We start from the raw sequence: 24212 nt of genomic DNA on the forward strand, positions 1-24212 counted from the left end.
AGAAAAATTAAGTTATATTTCATACTAGCTGTGCCCGCGGCTTCGCCCGCGTTGAAATTAGTGTGTCACAAAGTTTTGCCAGCAAACTTCCAGTGAAACTCTCATCAAAATCGGCTTAGCCGTTCCGTAAACCTTCCTCTTGCCAATGGTGGAGTCCTCTCTACAATGTTGAAACCGCATGAAAATCCGTTCAGTAAATTTTGAGCGAATCGATCACATACACTTTTGGGGACTTATAATACACTAACTGTTGCCCGCGATTACGTCCTCGTGGTTATGAAGATATGTATTACTATTAAGATGTTTAACGCAAATTATTATTTTATTTCAGTCACTTGAAATGCTTATCAAACTGAGTAACTTTTTAAAAGGCACAGTTTAGTATAATTTAATAGTTATTTTTATAAAACCTCTCACCACATCTCACCTCATACACCACATTTTTGGTTTTATTTTCAGGCTGTATATGTTTCATACAAACTATCAACCCCAATTAAACCCCCTTAGCGATGGAATATCGTAAAATCCGTTCTTAGCGGACTACGTCTGCTAACTATAATCTACATCCCTGCTAAACTTTATCTTTGTCCAACCTGGATGGATAGACCATCCAGCGGTTTTTGAGTTCTCGTGATGAGTGAGTCACTGACCTTTCTCTTTTATATATATAGATTACGATGCATTATTTGGACACCTCCTCACCATCTATAGAGCATATATTTTAAATTTCAAGTCTCTTACTTCAAAAACATAGGACTTTCATACAAACTTCCAACCCCGGTTTTACCCCCTTAGGAGTCGAATTTCGTAAAACTCATTCTTAGCGAATGTTTACGCCCTAAAAAGAGCCTATCTGCCAAATTTCAAGTTTGTAGCTGTTATAGTTTCGGAGGTTTCGTGATGAGTGAGTCAACCTACCATCCACCGTTTTAACTCCAAAAGAGAGTTGATTTCTATAGATACATTATTTGGTCACCTTTCTACCATCTATAGAGCATACATTTTAAATTTAGAGTCTCTTACTTCAAAAACATAGGACTTTCATACAAACTTCCAACCCCCGTTTTAGCCCTTTAAGGATCGAGTTTCATAAAATCAACTCTTAGCGAATATTTACGCCCTATAAGGAACCTATTTGCCAAATTTCAAGTTTGTAGCTGTTATAGTTTCGAAGATTTTGTAATGAAGGAGTCAACCTACCATTCCCCGTTTTAACCCCAAAAAGGAGTTGATTTCTAAAGATACATTATTTGGACACCTTCTCACTATCTAAAGAAAGTACATTTTAAATTTCAAGTCTCTTACTTCAAAAACATAGGACTTTCATACAAACTTCCAACCCCCGTTTTACCCCCTTAGGGGTCGAATTTCGTAAAACTCATTCTTAACGAATGTTTACGCCCTAAAAGGAGCCTATCTGCCAAATCTCAAGTTTGTAGGTGTTATAGTTTCGGAGATTTCGTGATGAGCGAGTAAAGCTACCATCCCCCGTTTTAACCCCAAAAGGGAGTTGATTTCTATGCCTACCAAAATTGCGTTAGCACAGTCACTCCTACTACCGATTCTTGACTATGCTGATATTTGTTATCTAGACCTTAAAGAGGAGCAGTTAAATAAGCTTGAGCGCCTCCAGAATCTCTGCATACGGTTCATATTTGGTCTTCGCAAATATGACCATGTCTCCGATTTTCGTAATCAACTCAAGTGGCTCCCTATCCGCTTTCGCAGGAATACTCACATCCTTTCTTTACAATATTGTGTACTTTTCCATCCAGATACACCGCGTTATCTAAAAAATCGCTTTGAGTTTCTCTGTGACACTCATGAACGTTCCCTCAGGTCATCTTCAACCTTAACACTCAAAACTCCTTCTCATACTACTTCCTTTTATTCAAACTCCTTTTCTGTTAAAGCTGTACAACTTTGGAACTCTCTTCCTCTCTCTATAAGAAAAGCTCAATCTCTTGCCTGTTTTAAAAAATATCTAAAGGCGCATTTTTTGTCACTAAATACTTCATAATCATCATTATCAGCTCCATAAATATATATATTATGTAGTATTTGTTTATGTAGTATATATGTATATATTTATTTGTATATATGTATGTGTATGTATATTGTGTGTATATATATGTATGTGTATATGTATATTTATTTCTGTTAATATCATACTGCTTGTTAACTATATGCCAATTCTTTATCAACTGTTTGTACACTTCCCTACCGCTTCTCTTTTTCTTCGCTATGTCCTATGCCCAAAGGTTGTCTGGAAGAAATTGCTCTTAGCGATAAGATCGCCTTTGTACATCTTTCTTTTCATGTATCACTTTTGTTGTAATGTTTCTTTGTGGTGTACAATAAAGAGTATTTATTATTATTATTATTTATTATTTCTAAAGACACATTATTTGGACACCTTCTCATCATCTATAAGGCATACATTTTAAATTTGAAGTCTCTTACTTCAAAAACATGGGACTTTCACACAAACTTCCAACCCCCGTTTTACCCCCTTAGGGGTCGAGTTTCGTAAAATCCGTTCTTATCGAATGCCTACAACCTATAAGGAGCCTACCTGCTAAATTTCAAGTTTGTAGCTATTATAGTTTCGGAGATTTCGCGATGAGTGAGTCAGCGTACCATCCCTCGTTTTAACCCTAAAAGGGGATTGATTTCTAAAGATATGTTATTTGGACACCTTTTCACCATCTATAGAGCTTACATTTTAAATTTCAAGTCTCTAACTTCAAAAACATAGGACTTTCATACAAACTTCCACCCCCTCTTTTACCCCCTTAGGGGGCGAGTTTCGTAAAATCCATTCTTAGCGGATGCTTACGTCTTATAAGGAACCTACTTGCCAAATTTCAAGTTTGTAGGTGTTATAGTTTCGGAGATTTCGTGATGAGTGAGTGACCTTTCGCTTTTATATATATTATAGATTACATATTCACTTCAATTTTATAAGTAGAACGTTTTCTTGATCGCAAAGACGTTAATTGTAAGTCTCGAGAGATCGTTTCGTCTCTCTCAATGAAAGTGCAATTAAACTTTCATTAAAATTAAAATTCAACAAATGTTCTACTTACAAGTATATTAAACTCCATTGGAAGATAAATCTAGGAAAAAACAAATCAATCTCTAATCGTCCCATTACTGAATAAAAGCCTTTCAATTCAGGAGAAGAATTAACGTTATTTTTACTACATGTGGTAGATAATACTTTTTTACCATAAATACATAGTGACACGTGATTCCAGAAGTACGGTAGGGAGACCCACCAGGACCAATCATTAGTATACACCAGTAATATAACGTCAATACACATTATAAGACATATATGGTGTTTAAATTAAAAATAAACACAAAATGTAAATAGTTAATCAACAAAACTAGTAATTAAGTCAATACCATTACACTGTATCGTATATGACATTGTTACACATTTGGACAACATGACACGAGTTAATTTCCTGAAACGCATTTAAATTAAGTTCTTCAACATTTTAGTGGAAAAAAATGCTTTGTGAGGATGTATTGTTATTGAAACGATAAAATATTACTTAAACACGAATTCCTGTGTCCCAATGTTATATTTTAATACTATAAAAATATAACATAAGAATATAATTTTTAAAGTGTCTATATTTTGTGAAATAAGTTAGTAAGGCAACCAACGAGATGTCGCTTGAGTCAGTGATTTTGATTTTTTTTTACGTGTCTACAAATAATATTTCAAATTATTATTTATATTTATATAACAACTGATCTTTTGTAGTGGTGTATTTGCACCATTATTTGGTGTAATTTTTACTTTGGTGTAGTGGCACCTGGAGGTCGATTCCCACTTGCAATCGATATTGATATTTTATATAAATATTTGTTTCAAATCTGGTTATCTGTTCCTGTGGGTCTTCCTATCTTGCCTTGAAAAGCCTCATTTTTATTACAGGCCTCGGATAGCGATCGCTACTCATAATAGGGAATATATTCGGCAACCCGCAGTAGAGCAGCGTAGCGCATTAAGCTTCGACCCTTTCCTGTATGGAGTAAGAGGCATATGCCCAGCTGTGGTATTTTAATCTCTCAAATAAAATAGTAAATACAATTAGGTAATTTAAACAAAGAAACTCGTCTACGTTAATCTTGTGTAGTAAATAAATAAATAAACGCTTCCCCCCCCCCTCCCCTCAGTAGGATTCTCTCCTGCGTCGGGAATCCGGAAACACACACGATACATAAGCACAAACGCCCAGACCACGACAAACATCTATATTGCCAACACAAATATCTGTCTTGAGCGGGGATCAAACCCGCGACCGCCAGCGCAACAGTCAGTACTGTGACCGCTGCGCCAACGCGTCGTCAACGCGTAGTAATTAAGATATAATTCACAAAATTTATTAAATACTCTAATAATACAGATATAACTTAATAATTGTATTCAGTGGAGAACAATTTATTATTATCGTACAAAATTTTACTCCGAATTGTTCATCGATATTATTTCGCTAATTTCAAAATTGATATTGATTTTTCAACTCATTATTCTGCTTGTCAAACGGCCTGTTAATGATAAAGTCCGATTTAACGCTGTAATTTTGATGATTTATTCATTTTTATAGAATTATAACCTTAAAATTATTTTATTATTAAGGTTTACAATTTGCTGCGACGACGAAATTTTGAATTGATTTAGAAATATCAGAATAATTTTGCGAAAACATTTTTGTACTATTTATTTTAAAAATTCTAATTTTATTCTTTATAGTTACATATATTTCGACGCATATTAGGTTTTAACTTAAGCACCAGTAACATATAGTTATTTAATTTTCTTAAAAAGTTCCTATCTTTTAATTTCTACTATATTTTTTTTAAACTCTTTATATTTTTTTTATAATTGTCAGATTGTTGTGAACAAAACAAAATTTACCGACTTAGTCTTTATTCTTCAGATGAATGACCCTACAACGGTCTTTTTTTCCTGTTAAACTACACCTAGGATTATTGAAATGCGAATGACCCTTACCCTTTTCAAATTGTACGAGTTTATGTAGAAACATAACGTAAATACGTTACATTGTTTATTTGTCGTAAATATTGTTTCTTAAGATTATCTTAGATTAGTTTTGTTGAATTCTATAAGTCGTAATTTAATATTTTATGGCCTATAGTAGTCCTTGTATCGGATTTTGTGAGGCCTATGTAGAGAAGTAGATTGCAATAGGTTGAAATAATCCGAATTTGAAATGAATGCAATAAAACAAACAACTGCTTTGGAGTTTCATTACACGAAAATTATACTTCAATAATACTTTCTACTTTTGCAAGTAATTTGAATTATGAAAGTCAAGGAACCGTCCCTTTGACTACGGTCGTATATGAGTATAATATGTTCGACTGAGCACGTACGAGTTGTAAATTCAACCACGCGTTCAAGGTCACGGATTAAACAATTTGAGCTTCTCAACCGTCTTAATGCAAATTCCACCTTTGACAAATTCATTGAATTTGGTGGATGACCACGTCAAATTACACTCTTGGTGACTTTGCTCCGACGAGGATTGTCTATTTAAGACTTCGACTTCAACAGAAATAAATTAGTTAAAATTTCTGAAAGAACGACAAAAAATATTGAAAATCCCTGAAAAGGAGCGGATCGTCATTACACATTATGTAATAGTTCAATAGCTTTGCTAGATGGGAAAAGTATGATGATATGTCAGAAAGTATGCAGAAAATTTTATGCTGTAAACTTTTTAATAACGCGTGTTATGTATATGAAACCTTCTTTCTTAAAAACTTGCAAGCATGCGAAATTTAAAATGAGAAAAAGACCGAAAACAAAAAAAAAAAATAGTCATGTTCGAAGATTGAAATCGAACTGGTCCGTTTGTTTTTACCAAAAGCCTCGACAAAATACCAGCTGCATTGTGAATATGCAATATTTCAGCAATCCTAATAAAGGATTCCTCGAAACTGGTAAAATTTCTGAAAACAGGAAGATGGTTTGAACGCTGTTGATAGAGTAAGCATTCTCTAATATCGGGCTCATCCGTTTATAAGCAAAAAAAAAATTCATGGACGCTATTTTGTTCGGTTAAAGCATTCTCTATGAATTGAGGAAAATGAGTTAGAAAAAACTTAAAACGTTTTCAATTTTAAGTTTTTTCAATGAAAATCGAATTGGAGGTAAATTAAAACAATAAAATAATTGTGTTTGCTCGCAAACGAAAAAAAACCGACTTCAATTACATCGACGAGTAATACAACGTAGATCGACGACAAAATACTCAAGTAACTGCGCGTTATCAAAGATTACTCAAAAAGTAGTTATCAGATCTCAATAAAATTTATATGTGACCACATGACAAACATCAGCTTTCGATTCGATTAAAAATTATTAAAATCGGTACACCCAGTAAAAAGTTATTGCGGATTTTCAAGAGTTTCCCTCGATTTCTCTGAGATCCCACCATCAGATCCTGGTTTCCTTATCATGGTACCAAACTAGGGATATCTCCTTTCCAACAAAAAAAGAATTATCAAAATCGGTACATCCAGTAAAAAGTTATTGTGGATTTTCAAGAGTTTCCTTCGATTTCTCTGGGATCCCATCATCAGATCCTGGTTTCCATATCATGGTACTAAACTAGGTATATCCCCTTTCTAACAAAAAAAGAATTATTCAAATCGGTACGTCCAGTAGAAAGTTATGCGGTATAATACAACGCAGGTCGACGAAAAAAGCGTCAAGTAAAAACGCATTATTAGATATAGCTCGAAAAGTAGTTGTTAGATCTCAAATAAATTTAAATGGGACCAATTGGCACACACCACCTTTCGATTAAAAGAAAATTTGTCGACATCGCTCCACCCTGTCAAAAGTTCTGATGTAACATACATAAAAAAAAAAAAAAAAAAATACAGTCGAATTGAGAACCTCCTCCTTTTTTGGAAGTCGGTTAAAAAAATAGGGTTTTCGTGGTTTTACCCAATCGGCAAGCAATATAAAAATGTTAACTATGATGAACAATCTTAACTTGAATTTTTAAAGAATATTGTATATAAATTTTATTTATAATTGGTTAATAATTAATATTGCAGTTATTAAGTTTCCTCTTTATTATGTACTAGCTGTGCCCGCGACTTCATCCGCGTGGAGTTTTACAAAACAGTTATTGTTCAGTTCGCAGAGTAATAAAATATACATTTAAAAAAAAAATAGCCTAAGTTACTCCTTACTATATCAGCTATCTCCCAGTGAAAGTTCTGTCAAAATCGTTCCAGCCGTTTCAGAGATTAGCCGGAACAAACAGACAGACAAAAATTGTAAAAAATGTTATATGTATATGTATCATGGTATATGTATCATAGCATATGTATCATGTATAAATCCCAATGCATTTAGTAAAGAGCGGTTATTTTAATATTACAAACAGACACTCCAATTTTATTTATTTGTATATATGTATGAGTGTCCTATAAATTATCTATAGGTAGAATTTTGGTGTAAATCGTATAGAGTTTGGGTTTAAATGCTAACTTTTGTAAGCTGAATTAGACGTAATTAAATTTCAAGAAATGGTTTTAAAAAAAACCAAATTCACGAAGTTCCACATCAATGAAAGTGAGTACGAAGAAAACACAAAAAAATCTTATGCCTGATTGTGATTTAGCAAAAATTTTCGTCAACAAAACTTGTTTGATATCTATTGCGGCATTTGCTAAAACTCATCCCGTAATTACGTAAAAACTTCAAGTTTACATTTCAGAATTGTAACTAAGAGATTAAATAGAAATAAAGTGCTTGTTTCATTTACGCTCACGATCTGAATCAGTTATGAAATTTTAATACACAGCAGTAAATTACCGGCTCTGGAAAATTCTGAGAATGCGGGATAAGTCTTGTTTATTTAAAAGGACTTTTTTTACGAAATACGGGCTTGTATAATATCTGGAATTAGTTTCTAAGTTGATTTTATAATATTTTTGAAATCTAAATTGCTGTATTTAAAAGCTTTAATATTTCCTATAGTTTAACGGTTTATTACACCGGTCAATTTGCTGGTTTAATTTTGTAGTTATTTATCGCCTTTTTTTAGAAATCTCATTTTAACCGAAAATATCAATTATTAAAAAATAAAAGTTAATTTATTGTTTGTACGAATGGGATTTTTTTTTTTTTCTAATTTAACTTTTACGGTCAAATACTACTTTTAAAAGTAAAATAGTGTCACTAAGGTATTGTTCGTTAACGTGCAGTTCAAAGTATTTTTTTCTTTTATTGTTTTGAATATATATTCTCAAGTGGAAAACTTCTAAATATTTCAAGATGTGTGATGTATTAGGTCCAAATAACTTGAAACTGAGAACAAAGAAATATTTTGACAATATAAATATATATTTTCACAAAATATGATAAATACAATTGGATTTACAAGTACACGTACACTTGATTGAAGATCAAAGAATGTAGTAGTTCTATCAGGCAACGTTTTTATGTCGAGCGTAACTGTTACCGCTTGAGATCCAAAGTTGATCCTAATATTCAATACTTTCAGAACCATATAACGTCGCTTTTTTCTCTGCTACTTTAATATACTATTAGATTATAATTCATGTATATACTTATGGTACATTTATGTATTGGTTACCTATTTCTAAATTTTTTCTTTGTCATTCCTTATTTACCTTTTTATTCCTTGCTTCTCATCAGGGCACCGTTTAAGTGTTCTTAATTTGATTTCTATTTCTTTAATACTATTTTTATGTTATTCAGATGAAAAAATCATAGAGAATGCATTAAGAAGATTAGTTTTGTGATAGTATCCATCAACATCATATATCATACATTTTTCTTTATAATAATAGTGTTTTCTTTGAAACTACTTGTGACATGTCCTAGTATACAAACTGTACATATTGAATTAATTATTCTTTGTGGTCGATCAAATAAAAAAATATGCTTTGATATTAAACCAGAATAATAATTAATAACCTCTACAAATGAATAAAATTTGAGTGTCTGTTTGTAATATTAAAATAAACCGGTTTTTCTAAATGCATATATAGATGTATACACGATACAAATACTAAAATAACATTTTTTTACAATTTTCATCTATCTGTTTGTTTCTTCCAGAAAAATCTCTGAAATGACTGGACTGATTTTGATGGGAATTTCTCTAGTAGATAGCTGATGTAATCAGAAGTAGCTTAAGCTACTTTCATATTAGAAATGTATTTAAATCAATTATTTTGTAATTGTGCTATTCCACTTTATTCTATCTGTTCTGTTCCATCCTATTCGATTCTATGCGATAGATACTATTCGATTCTATTCTGTTCTATTCCTTTCTATTTCGTTCTATTTTGTCGTATTCTGTTCTATTTCGTTATATTCTGTTCTATTCTATTATTTAATCTTTACAAATAAATAAAATTGGAGTTTGTAATATTAAAATAACTGCTTTTACTCAATGCATATGGATGTATACACGGTATAAACCAAAATACCATTTTTTATATTTTTTTCTGTCTGTCTGTCAGTTTATTCCAGCTAACCTTTGATACGGCTAGACCGATTTTGATGGGATTTTCACTGGTAGACTTCTGATGTAATACGGAGTAACTTAAGCTATTTTTATTTTAATATTTTAATTATTTTAAACCTGAGCTATTTCATATTTTATAACTCTACGAACTGAACAATAACTTTTTTGTTACATTCCACGCAAATGAACTCGCGGTCACAGCTAGTATATAATAATATTCTGCTGCTAGACTAAAATGCCTATTTCTATATAATAGGAAAAGAGTCGGAGCTTAATCAATCACGTTACTCCATAGCAAGTTAGTGGATAATTTCCCTCCCACGAGTCACGGACACTACCAAATGTCTATTATAATAACTAGGGCCGACAACCTTACGTGATCTCCAAGGTACGATGGGGGAACTCACAAGAATATACATTTAACAGATACAAATATTTATACAAATATATATGAAGCCCCGAGCAGGAATCAAACCTACGCATGACGGTATTTAGATAACTACACAAGAACGGTATGATCTTAATGTTGATAAAAAGATTAACAGAGGCTGGTAAAACGTTGCCAGTTAATATCTGCGAGTAGAAGAGAAGAGATCCATTCAAATTTAATCCTTCGGTTCTGTATTCGATTTTTCCTGTTCCTTTTTTTTCTTATTGATCAAAATGTTTCTCACAATTTCGCTTCGAAATCGTGTGTTCGAATCGTTCTATATGAGAGAATTTTTCTTCTCAAAGTGAAGGTATTGTAATATTTTTGATACAAATTTATTTCATTAATCGGAACTCTAATAAAAATTAAAAATACTATTGAATAAATAAGTAAATACGTCTTTCATTTTATTATTACTATTTGTTTTATTTCAAATCTTTATATATTTTCTTTTATTTCAAATTATTTTAATATTTTTTTAATTGTGTATATTTTATTACTTGTCTTGTCTTTATGTCTGTCACAGCAGAAATATTTTTCATCCATATTTAGATTATATTATACAGAATGTACAATTAAGCTATGATGTAAAGTCCACTACAGGTTAAAATATTTACAAAATATTTTCAGTTTGTTGTAATTCAGAAAAGACTTAAGAAAACATTATATTCAAAAACTATATTTTCATCAACTAACCTACAACCACCATTTCCGCTGACTTTATATCCGTGTGGAAGAGAGGCGCGTCGGCTGAAACTTCACATTGATACTTTCCCGTTAAAGAGCGGTCCACTTCCGTCAGGACCACTCGATTTCGATCTGATGCTGCTACCTGGTGAGAAAAGCAGAAAAAGTAAAAATATTGTGAGAAGGAATTTGAATAATTTTGATAACTATTTTCGCTGTCTTTTGGTAAACGTTAAACAAAAACCATTAAAATGTTTGTGTGTCGGAAGTTGTGATAATCTTCGTAAGCACATACCCATATTATAATTATATACGTATATTATATATACGTAATCAAATTTAAAATGAGTTTGAATATAACTGGAAATATCCTGCTCAAATTTGGAGCCGCCCGACCCGAGGGAAGTACCTCGACCTCACAGAAGATTACAAGCTTAATAATACTGCTTTCAATCAGTGTTGTGTTGAGGTGAGTAACGTGACCAGAGCTTCTAGGGGGGATTAGGGATTAGGGATAGGATTGTAGGGGTCTATAGGCTACAATAATACAGGCTAGCGGTATACGCTTACCATCAGGTGAGCCGTACGCTTGTTTTTCAACCTAGTTTTAAAAATAATTGTGTTTGCTCGCAAACGAAAAAAGCCGGCTTCAATTACGTCGACAAGTAATACAACGTAAAAGATGAAAAAATTAACAAACGCACTAGTCGTCACTACGTTTTTCGAGGGTACTCTCGATTTCTTTGGATTTCGTCATCAGATTTTGGTTTCCTTATCCACCACCACCACCACATATATAATAGTATTATTATACTATGTTAAAAATCGGTAAAAAAACATTCCATACGCCTCGTACTGGCAATCATTTTTGCAATCAAGCGTTTTACATTTGTTTCTATTATGTTAGTTAATCCTATTTTATAAAATATATTATGTTATATGCTCCAAATTCAGTAAACTAACGTGGTTCTATCATCGCAATGAACTCTTTAGTACAATTAAAGAAAAATTCAGTCTGAATTCACTTCGATCAATTGAATAGATTCATACAATCCGTTAAAAGTTCAACCGCAATCTGCCAGCAGACTATCGATTCCAGTAATATACTTACGTCGACTTTAATCTCAGCGACGGGAAAGACTTTGGTAGCCGGCGATTCCTTTGGTACGTATCGATAGAATTCTATCATATTTCTGTACCACCGTATTGAGTAAAGTTGAGCGCCTTCCAACTCGTAAGTACACATTAGTTCTGCGTCCCGACCAGTGAGAACAGCTTTCGGTACGTGAATTTGAAGAGACTTGAGCGTGTTGACTGTACCTGTGAACAAGCAAACTACCAATAACAAAGTTGGATTCAATAATCCATTGGGATAGACGGATCTGTGTGTTTACTTTGAAACGATCGGGAGCTGTAGTGGTTTATAATTGGAATTTAACAATATCTAAGGATTCAATTAAAATTTATGACTATAAAATTAGATTTATAACCGCTGATGATTCAAGTTTTATAAATGTTAAATATCTTTTATATTATACTTGATTATTCGGTTAATATAATTGATTAAATAAATTAAATTAATTAGTATGTTCGCAGTTGAAATACGTGAATTATTGATTATATTAAAGGTACCGATACATATACCAATCCCGCTTTATTTCGATTTCTCCGAAACATTGCATTTGTTTTACGAGCCGCTTGTGTCATAAAAAAGCGAAGCAGATTAACTGAAAAACGAAAGATCTCATTGGCATGGCTATTATCCATACCCACAAAGCACAGGTAACAACCCAGAATGAAATACAGTATAACCAGCTGTATTGTGTGTCGGGAAACGTCAAAATCGCATTACGATTTTGATGCTTATTACTGTTAGATTCCAATCTCTCACATAAGATTTTACGATAGCAGCCGCAGTAGCTATATTTCTACCTTTCTCTAAGGTGAAGAAAGTAAATATCCAGTTTATGACGGCTCGTTAGAAGTTCGGTCATAACGTTAAACGACAGGCACGCTGTTATCGCTACTTTTTGCTCAAATCTCGAAGTTAATACTTCTTCGGTTTATGATTGCCTGGTACTACATCGATAAAAGTATACAAAATATAATGATTTTTGTAATTTGATAAGACACAACAGTTAATTACGTTAATTATCTTGACAACCTTATGATAAAACGAGTGGTCACCCAGTTGAGACTATAATTAATTTAAATTATAAGTTGGACCATATTAGGGTCCTGTTATCAAAGACTTCACTTGTATAAAATAAACAAAAGCGTATAATTATATAGTGTGTAATGTTTTTTTGAATAATTTAATGTATTTTTTATGCATAATTTAAAAAAAATATATTAGCAAACTGCACTTCTTCTCTATATAAACTATAAGTATATGAAATTTCATACTCCTCCATCTGCGCATTTTCGTAAAAAGGAGTAAAAAGTTTTTGCTTCACGTATTAATATATATAGAAGATATTCATAATAAATTACTTAAATATTTATAATCTATCGGTATGTAGCAAAAATAAAGTATGGAAATAATTGTTCGAGTATTTAAAGTGTTTTTGATTTTAAATTTTTAACATAGAATTTATATCAAAATCAAATTATACTTTCATATATCATTTGAACTGAGAGTTTGTACCGAAGTTAAACAATTCTGCTATTGATGCACTACAAAATAATATTTTCCGATTTCTGCTTTATTCTTTTGAAAGTTAAGACTCGTTCAAAATGTCTGACGCATCATTGAACACGATTGATATTGCTTTTTGTTCAGAAGCAGTATATAAAATGAGAATTCTCTTTAGTTGAAATTCAGCTTTATTATTTTATTTATAATTTTGATTTTTTTTTTAATATAAAAATAGTGGAATCAATTATATTTAGTTTATACTAAATTTACACATTCAGATTGTTATCATTATTTTGTACATATAGGTGAATAACTTTGTAGTCGTGCTTTCATAATTTAAATCGATGTAAAGAAAAAAGATCTTTTTGATTGTGTGTGTTAATGCGTTTCATTTTTAAACGCCAGTTGAGATGCGAGATAAAGTCGTTTAAGAAACAAAATGTAACAATATTTATCATAAGAAACAAATTTTTTTAATTGGAAATTAGGTATTCATTGCACTATAGACGACGAACTGCTGCAGCGGTCACAATAAGTGGCTGACTGCTACTAAACTAGCGGGACAAATAATGCTGTGATCTTCCATCGTCATCAGCCTATTACAGTCTACTGCTGGACGTAAGCCTCCTGCGGGGTACGCCACAAGACACCCCTTGTCAAATAATTTTATTTTACATAAAATAAAATAACTATTAATACTTCCGAACTCCAATATGCCAGTAATCCGTAGACTCTGGTAACTCTTTATATAAGCACAATCTAAATTAATTCACGTAGAGCTATTTTTCCCAACATTAATCAAAAAATAAGCGAGTTTTTATCACACAAATCTACATAATTCTCTAAGGATAATTAATATGCCACCGCGCGGAATTGTAGACTTTTATGAAGATAAAACTTGCGATATTTTACTTTAGCACGGACAGAAGGGTTAGGGGTAGCTTAGGTTTTTTTTTATCTATTAAGTAAAGATTTATAAAATGGTTCAAAGGGGATTTACCTATTATTATTGTTACCAATTTTGTATAAACAATTTTTACTAAAATATAAAATTAAATATATTTTTATGAAAATTTTATTAATTTTTAGTTGTATTTATTTTATACATTGTAAGAAATATTGTTTATTATTTATGGGTCATTTGTTACCTGAAATAAAGAATTATTATTAAAAAAATATTTCTGAAACTTGTACTAGCGTCATTTTGTATGGAATATTTCAAGAAAAAAAAAAAAAACAAAATTAAATTTTGATTAACTGTAATGTGAAAAAGCAGAAGAGTTTATTTATTTATTTGTCGAACTATTTTCAGATTTTGAAAGTAACATACTACATAACATTGCATTACAATTTTACAATATGAGTAGCAGCAGTAAAAATGTATATGGAGTGAAATCGTGTCAAACAACTGACGCTGACGCTGTGTGACGCTGACACTTCGTGAAACACAGGTATAACCACATACCAACAGTTACTGTACCGATACAAAAAACAAAACAAGCGTCGATGAACCGATCAACGTTTTGAATTTAAAATTATGTTATTTTAATTTGATATATTTAATAGAACACTACATTGTTTTTAAGGAGTAACAGTTGCCTGTCGGAGTACAGACACACACGTTTTTGATTTCACTTGCTAGAAATATAATAAAATTAGTACGAATCGCGTCTAAACTAGTTCACAGTAAATAGTAATAAGAATGATATAAAAGTTTGAGCTTGTCAGGAAGACAAGAGAGTCCCAAAGTTGAACAGCCTTCACAGATAAATAGCTAGGATAAAAGAAAATAATTAGTAGTGTGGAAAGTAATTTTTGAAATTTATGTAGAGTCAGACCTTAGCGAACATTCGTGAGATGTACAAAGGTATTGGAAACATACTTTTGGGTAGAGATATGTATCAGGGTGCAAAATCGTACTATATTGTAACGATGCTAGTATTGTAAAGATAGTATTTCTTCGAAAGCGAATCGGGAGCCACTTGAGTTGATTGCGAAAATCAGAAACCTGCTCGTTTGTGATGTGATGAGCAAATATGAACTGTATGCTTAGACTCTAAAGGCGCTAAAACTCGTTTAATTACTCTTCAGTCGTCACACCATTCATCGGTCGTGAGTATGTCAACAATTGGTAAAACATATATGATAACTGGCAAATAAGTGTAAATATAGACATAAATAAGAAAATTAATAAAATGTTTAGAAATTATGAATAAATGAATAATGAGTGATCAAAGAGTACTTGTAAGGGAAAAAAAACCGTCAGCGTTGGACCACGTCCTAGTTTTACTAGGCAGTCACAGGACTGTCTGTAGTTTATATGATAAATCGCCTGTGGTATTAATATAATTATAATGCATGTTTAACAAAAGGCATAGGCATTTTGAGCCCGTGGACGTAATTTATTTATTCATTTCATAGGCAATCCGACAGCGTTATGTTACATTAGTATGTTACAATATAATGTACAAATATGGCCAAAATAGGATCACGCTGATATATAAAGATATTAATCATTATAAAATACATAACTAGACACTATATTTAAAAAATAACAGAACGTAAGAAAAAGTAAACGGCTATGTTCCGTCCCCCCCACTGCTAATTAAAAAAAAAAAAAAACCAATCGATAAAAAAAATGTTAAGCAATTTTAATGTGCAAAGGAAGAAAATACGGATTAACAATCCACTGATTGTACTTATGTAATCCTAAAACGATAATTATTTTTTCAAAAAAATACGCACCTTAAGTATTTTATTTCTAAAATTAATAATAGTGTTTAAAAATATATATTAAGTGTAATATTTGTCATTTTATAATAATAATAATAATAGACAAAATCTTAAGGACAAAGTTTTGTTACCTTTACTGTTAGCAAAGAATATACATCCGTACATACCTTTTACTTTTAAATTCACAAATTCTAATACAAAGACACTTAAGTTATTGTATTTTTACAATTTTATAATATATTATTCTAAAGCATAAGAATATTTTAACTAGCACTTACAAGTACACGTTGTTTTTCACGTCATTATTCTAAAACTGACAATAAAATAAAAATAGGTAAAAAAACTTTTTAAGTTAAACGGTTTTATGTTAAACATACATTGCAATGTTTAAGATAAATGTACTAAAAACCAAAAAATAATAAAATAGATACAGTCGTGGGAATTATAAACATATGCATAGACTAGACTAAAATAAAACCGTGGGGCACGTCAATTGTCTACAATCGTTGATTAAAATGTTTGTTTTGTAATGTTACACTATAATTAGGCAGTTGTTCAACCGACAAAGATGGACGTGTGATAAGTAGGGCTACAATGTGGAAACAAGCTAGCAAGCTCGATTATAAGCGAGTTTTAGGGTTTCATAGTGGTGAGCGAGTAGTACTTTTATCATATGTTTTGTCGATTAAAGACAAACTACGAGCAGTGAAACGATTCCTCGCCAGCCAGCAGTGTGAATGTCCAACGATAAACTAGTTGAAACATCTCTTTTATTTACATGGAGTGTATAACTATTGGAATTTCCATGAGCAAGAAAATAGTAAGTAATTTCCTCACCGTCTGCGGGCCAACTGCCTATTTTAACGACGAATTAAACGATTCTTCTATCGCACATTAAGTCGATAATTTGTAGACAATTGACGTGCCCCACGGTTTTATTTTAGTCTAGTCTATGCATATGTTTATAATTCCCACGACTGTATCTATTTTATTATTTTTTGGTTTTTAGTACATTTATCTTAAACATTGCAATGTATGTTTAACATAAAACCGTTTAACTTAAAAAGTTTTTTTACCTATTTTTATTTTCTAGTTTTTAGTTTTTATTTCGCATTCTGTTTAATTCATTTAGTGCTTCATTATTGCAAGGCCCATCTTAAATATTGAGGTTGTATAGTGCACTGTATTCTTCTTGTCAAGCCCTTTTATTTGATACCCATATTGGTGCGATTGATAAAAAATTGTTATCAGACATTTGGTAGCGGCGGCCAGCTTAGATTTCAATTTTGCATAGTAAATTGTATTCTACTTGTTGAGACCTTTCATTTGATACCCATGTTGATGGGATTGATAAAACCTAAGTTATCCGCCATTTTGTAGAGGCCGCCATCTTGGATTTTAATTTTATATAGTACATTGATTATACTGGTTGAGCACTTTCATTTGATACCCATATTGATGGGATCGATAAAACCTACGTTATCTGCCATTTTGTAGCGGCCGCCATCTTGTATTTCAATTTTTTATAGTATATTGTATTCTACTTGTTGAGCCCTTTCATTTGATACTCATATTGATGGGATTGATAAAACCTACGTTATCCGCCATTTTGTAGCGGCCGCCATCTTGGATTTCAATTTTTTATAGTATATTGTATTCTGCTTGTTGAGCCCTTTCATTTGATACCCATATTGATGGGATTAATAAAACATAAATTATCCGCCATTTTGTAGCGGCGGCCATCTTGAATTTATAATGATAATGAATAAACATAATTGTATTGTCACCAAAATCCAAAGTGTATACAAAATTTCAGATTAATCGGTTGACAGGAAGAGGGTGAAATTTGAATTACTAAATTTGACCCAAGAATAAATAATAAAAAATAAATAAAACAAACGGGCTGAGCTAAATAAAACCGTTTAAAAAAGAGGAACGTTGAAACAATGTTGCATACATTGTTATACATAGTGACAATGTTAAATTTGACGCTGAACACACACTTCTGTTTATTCTGGTTGACGAAGCAAAGCGAATTTAAAAATGTCATAATTTGTTCGTTACTGCAAAAGTGGTTACATAAGTAAAGTATCTTTCATTAAGGTATGGCTTTGAAGGAAATACCTTGCTCGACCATTGGAGCAGTTCTGAATTGCTGTGGTGAGTAAAATAGTCAGAACTCTTGGGAATGGACTGTTGATAGTGGGTATAACGTTAGCAAATGTTGGTTGAGTAAAGTTACTAATTACTGTCAGTAGTAATATTGTTATTAGAAAAATGTACAATTTTCTATTCCTAGCGCGAAGGTGCAAACGCCTGATAATAAATTAATACTGATTATTATTTTAGCTATGACTTAGTATTCTGTATATATGAAAATAAAATAAATGGAAATAGAATAAAAACCACTCAAGAACCAAGAAGAAGATTTTAACTACAAATAATTATCCAATTTTTATCCATTATGCAGATAGGTGAAGATCACGTATAGTTCAGATCTTATACTACTAATCATTTTATTGTCAATGATATTTGTACTTAATAGCATTGTTACATCATAAATGAAATAGCATAATAATGACACATTTCCTCGTATCGACTTTTACATTTATTTTTTATTACACGAGTTACAATATGAAGATATTTCTAAAATAAAAGTAGCCTAAGTTACTCCTTAGTACACCAGGTGAAAGTCCCGCCAAATCGGTCCAGCCATTTCAGAGATTAGCGGTGTTTACAATTTTTGTCTTTCTGTCGGTCTAGACAGACAGACAAAAATTGTAAAAAACGTCATTTTGGTATATGTACCATGTATACATCCACATGTACTAAGTAAGTAAAAAGCGGTTTATCTAGTTTTATATTCTCTTATCAGATTTACTATAGAGCTACATTATACAAAATTGTATGTAAACCATTTAAAATACCCATAACTTTGAACGTCGCGTTTTATTCGACGTATTGCGGGAGCAACGCGGCAAACAAAGAGATAAAAGCTTTTTAAATCTCCAAATTTACGATTTGTTTGTACGAATGGAATACTATTTGGAGTATCTAGAACCTGCAATATTATTTTAATACGCGACGATATGTGTTTATGCGATATCACGTTTCCGGTTTTCGAGTTTTACGTTTTAAATAGTGCTCTTAAAGAATTTAAACTTAACCGCAAAAATTACTGTATATAACCTTATCGGTGACATTCAGATATTTGTTTTACAGGCTGAATTCGCTTATTTTCATTGAATACATCACGTAAAGTCTGTTTTAACAGGTGGTTACACCTTTAGGTTAATACAAATATGTGTATATTTAATCTACCACTTGTAACGGTCAAAGATGGAATTAAAAAAAAAAGATTAGAAAAAGTTTGACAGAACTTTCACTAAGGCATACAATTGATGTTGTAATAAATAGCCTCGGTTACTTTCATTTTAAAAATAGAATAAGGCGACCGCACAAAAAGAACCCAAGTAGAGATGTAACAACTGGTGCTTTTTAAGTCCTAAATGTATTACATGCTGTTGACGAACTATGTGCCACATTAAGCGTGTTAATAATGTTATTTTCACTCTGTATTTTCATCTTCGATGTTGTATTTCGTAAAACTTTTAATAGCAAAACTTACCAAGGAAAGCTGTATTTTTGTTAGAAGCACTTGAACATAATAACTTTTAACAATGTTACGTTTTAAGTAAATATATTTCAGTCAACTTCTCGTAAGGCGTACGTGGTTCTCTTATCAATTTCGGCATATACTTAAATGAACATTGAAAGTTGATATTTTTAAGGATATGGTCGTAAAATACTGAAATATTTATGAGTAATATTTCTTATAATATTTTTTTTACTTTTAAATTTACATTTACTTTTAGTTTTACATGTATATTTACATAATATAAGCGTTCGAATACATCTCAAACTAACTTTAGATGTAAGACAATTTTTTTTTTCTTAAGATATGTGAAATATTTGACTAATTCGTATTTGGATACTTTTTAAAATCAACGTTTTCAAGAAATAACTAAAGGTTTGAATTTTAGCGTGATGCTATCCGATATTGTTTTTAAAAACCGCCAGCTATTTCAAGTTTTAGTGTTTATATATTACTAACAATAAAAATATATAATAATAATTTATCCTGACTTTTAATAATCCTACTAATGTTACATGACATTTATTTATTTATAAAAAAAAAATTCGAAAGTTAATCTGTCTGGCTGTCTCTGTCGCGCTTTCACGCCAAAACTATTGAACCGATTTAAATAAAATTTTGTACACAGTTTGTCTAGAGCGGTAAGAAAGGTGAGGATGGAAAGTTATATGGAAGTATCGTCATTTTTAGAGCTAGGAGCTTTAAACTTATTTTTTAAACTGTTTGATTCGATATTAATAAATATGACATTCAAAGTTTGTACAAGTTTCACCCTCAAGGGTGTAAAATAACATAATATAATAATAATAGGGAATAGAGGATGAAAGTTAGTATGGAAATATATAAGGTTTATGTGAGTGTTTTATAAGTTTGCGACAAGAGACAAAATATTAAAGCTATTCTGATGTCTAAACTAAAACCGAAAGATATATGCTGTCAAATGTCACAATTCTACGCGGACGAAGTCGCGAGCACAGCTAGTTCGCAATATTTAATAAATACATAAAAGATAATACACGTCTCTAATCTATCTTCAAGACTATTCAATGTTCTTACCCCAACATTCCGTTTTATAAATATCTCTCTGGGTCAAACTAAAGAGATAACACTTTACTATATTTCATAGAGATGGGTGAAACTCCCCCTTATCGGTGTCAGTTTGAAAAACTGTTGTGTTTTGGCATACGATAGTGGTATCGGCATCATACTGTTGAACGTGATCCAGATATACATTTTAGTTGTACGTTTCGTTGTGTTGCCAAAAACTATTTTTAGTTTTTAGTACTGTCGCGATTTTATTTTACATCCAAATACAGTTTTTGGAAATAGAATTCGTTCACGCCGTTTGTTTTATTAATATTTACACGAATTGTTATAAAAATTTCGTTTTGTTTGTTCTGTTTTTATTTATTTTTTTATTGTTTGTGTGATAATAATATTTATTTTTCATGAAACCAATGGGCATTTTAAATGACATCGCACATTTGGCAATGGATTTGTTACAATTACATTTCGTAGGAATTCTGTTATTTTTTGTTTAAACAAAGTTTTGACTAATCACAAGTAAATAGAGTCACAGTATAACTTCAGTCCCATGTGACATTGTTTAAATCAAAAATGCCATTTTAGTTCTAGCGGTAGCCATAAAACAGGATAAACGAGTAAATAATCCTTGTAAAAGAAACATAGAAGGATTAAAACAAGTCAAAATACCGACAAAGTATAAAGGAAACAAGCTGTTTTCCACCAACAAGCAAACATCACTCAAACTGGTTAACCGTAACCAATGTGTTAATACGAGGACAGAAATAAATCGACACAATTGTACAACTGCACTCGTTGGACCATAAACAGATAGCCGGAGTGAAAAACAAAATGACATTCGATGTCCGAGCAGAGATAATCTAGTGCTTAATACGAAAAATATTGATATTTCTTCCTTTTGAACTGTTAAAAAGTGTAGTTTTACGTGTGATATTAATAACCTTTAAAATTATTTTAGGTATTTTTTTCGTTATTGGTCATATATAATAAGGAACTACTTCTCCGGAGTTGGTCTTCTATCCAGTATCAGACTCATCTTTGAATTCTAATCGTCACGTCTCATAAAAAACGTCACATGACGATAAATGAAATGTCGCATGAAACGGACAATGTGTCCGGTAAATGACGCCTAACTTCACTGTCTTAGAATTTTCAATTGCGAAGTTCTGGTGTCCAACGACTCATGTTTGGACCTTCGTCACTAAATGTAGTTGAAAGTGCACATTACATCAAAATAGAGTATCCAAAAACTCGACTATCTTAGTAGTTTCCATCCAAAAGTTCCAGTGGCAATCATCTGACTCATCTTTAGACCCACATCATGTGTGATGGAAAATAAGCAAGAAAACAAAACAACGGACTTTTTTAACCTACCTTAACTTATCTTCGAAGTTTCCGTTAAAGTTCCAGTATCAATCTTTGGACCCCTGATACAACGTGCAGTGGTAAGTGTTTAAGGCAACTAAACAAACTATGTCAAATAAAAGTGTCCTGTCAATTGTCTTCTGGAAATCTAAGTATCCCTTTATACCGGCTAAATTATACAACAATAAAGCAATGTAAGCTAATTTATATAAATATTGGTATTAAAATTGCGAATGAAATAAAATATTTTAATAATTATGCAATATTATATTATGCAATATACTTGTAATTAAAATCTGAAGTAAGTTTTTCAATCACTGAATAAATTTATAGTACAATATATAGAATGGAAGGAGTGATACGTTGATGATGATTAGCCGGTTACAAGTAGAGGGAGTAAACAATTCTCAATAACTCTTATATATCTTGCTTTATTTTTGTTAATTTTGACAAAAAAAAAATAATATCGCAAAAGGCAAAAGAATATCGCATATCATTAGGGCTGTCAACATTTAAGCGTCATTTTCTTTTGTCACTACTCTCGTAATTCAGCAAAAAAATGTGTGTATATGGATATCTACAAAAGACAATTAGTAAATGGTGGAATTATAATTTACGCTTCCTCAGATTTACTGTAGGCATAGCGAATATTTTGAAAAATGAACCCTCCAGGTGTGAAGTATCTAATTTTCTCCATATTCAATAGGCGCTATGACAAATTGCTTCTGATATATATATACATTGTATTGTGGCAGGATAAAGAAATACTAATATATTTAAATATAAATCAAAAACTAACATTGCTTTAAGTAATCTCTGTTTCACTTTTACAATTACTTAATTTGTTTACTTGCAAATGTCTGTTTATTAGTACTACATCATACAATAGAGAAAACAAATGCATTCATAACATTTCAATGTAAAGATTACTTTTTAGAACGTAATTTTCGTATCGATATTGAAGAAAATGTGCAAAGTAATAATTTCAGTACCTCGAATATATTCGCAAACTATTTGCGAACGCACAACTTCCCGTTTACACAAACGTTAGGCGTGAGAGCTATACATGGAAATAGGTTTTATCGATTTTAAAACAAAATCTAATGGTCAATATATTTGTGAATGGATTTTATTTTCATTCGGAATAAATGGAAAAAAATATATAAAATGAAAATGCATGGAGAGTGCATCATTGGGTTCCACGCTGCCTCCAGTTAAGCGTTTGCAACTAATATTCAAAGTGAAAGGGTACACACCCTTGTGTTAAGTGAATGTTTGCACGTAACCGTTTATGCGCTTTGGTTATTTGTGCTGCTATGTTTGTGATAGAAAACAACAATAATTTCTGTTTTATGAAAATTTTAAAGATTCGAGAGAGAGAAGAGACTCGTGTTTATTTTAATATTACGAACTATTTGATTTCTTTTTCATGGACTTTTGAAACTTCATATTATAGATAGGTTAATAAAAAAAATTAAGGTGTTAAATACATAACATGTTTTACTTATATAAAATTTTGACTACTTTTAATATGGGGAGATGTTGGTACACACACACACATACACACACACACACACACACACACACACACACACACACACACATTCACACACACACATACTAGCTGACCCCGCAAACGTTGTTTTGCCATATATATATTATTAATCCCATTAATCCCCCCTAACTTAGGGATATGAAAAATAGATGTTGGCCGATTTTCAAACCTACCCGATACTCACAAAAAATTTCATAAAAATCGGTCCAGCCGTTTTGGAGGAGTATTTTAAGTAACATTGTGACTAGATTTTATACATAAGATATATGTAAGGATATATTGTCAACTGAAACTTGAATATAGTGACGGCTTACGTTTTAATCGTCTCTCTATTGGGAGAGTATTCCGTTGTCCAACAGAACGATATTTCTAGGCTGATGATTTGTAAAATATAAATACGTCTTGTCTGACACGTTACTATTGGGACTAAACTCTCGCGAACTACTCGTATAAAACAATAGTTGCTCTGAAAACAAAGCAGAGACAAAACAAAACCAAAATAAGTAACAAGCCGTTAGTTTTATTCAAAACTCGTAACGCTGAAA

General features: G+C 31.5%; 1 protein-coding gene across 1 annotated transcript in view; it reads right to left on the reverse strand.

The window, feature by feature from the left end:
• LOC123664713 overlaps positions 1-11938 on the reverse strand; it is a 28104-nt gene extending 16166 nt beyond the window's left edge. Inside the window, exons 1-2 of the mRNA XM_045599213.1 lie at positions 11789-11938; positions 10687-10822 (exon numbers count right to left, since the gene is read on the reverse strand). Of these exons, the coding sequence (XP_045455169.1) occupies positions 10687-10822; positions 11789-11923 (271 nt within the window). The 5' untranslated portion in view covers positions 11924-11938. The remainder of the gene's footprint in view (positions 1-10686; positions 10823-11788) is intronic.
• Positions 11939-24212: the final 12274 nt, after the last annotated feature.

Source organism: Melitaea cinxia, chromosome 22 (assembly GCF_905220565.1).
Source record: "Melitaea cinxia chromosome 22, ilMelCinx1.1, whole genome shotgun sequence".
NCBI classification, from domain to species: Eukaryota; Metazoa; Arthropoda; class Insecta; order Lepidoptera; family Nymphalidae; genus Melitaea; species Melitaea cinxia.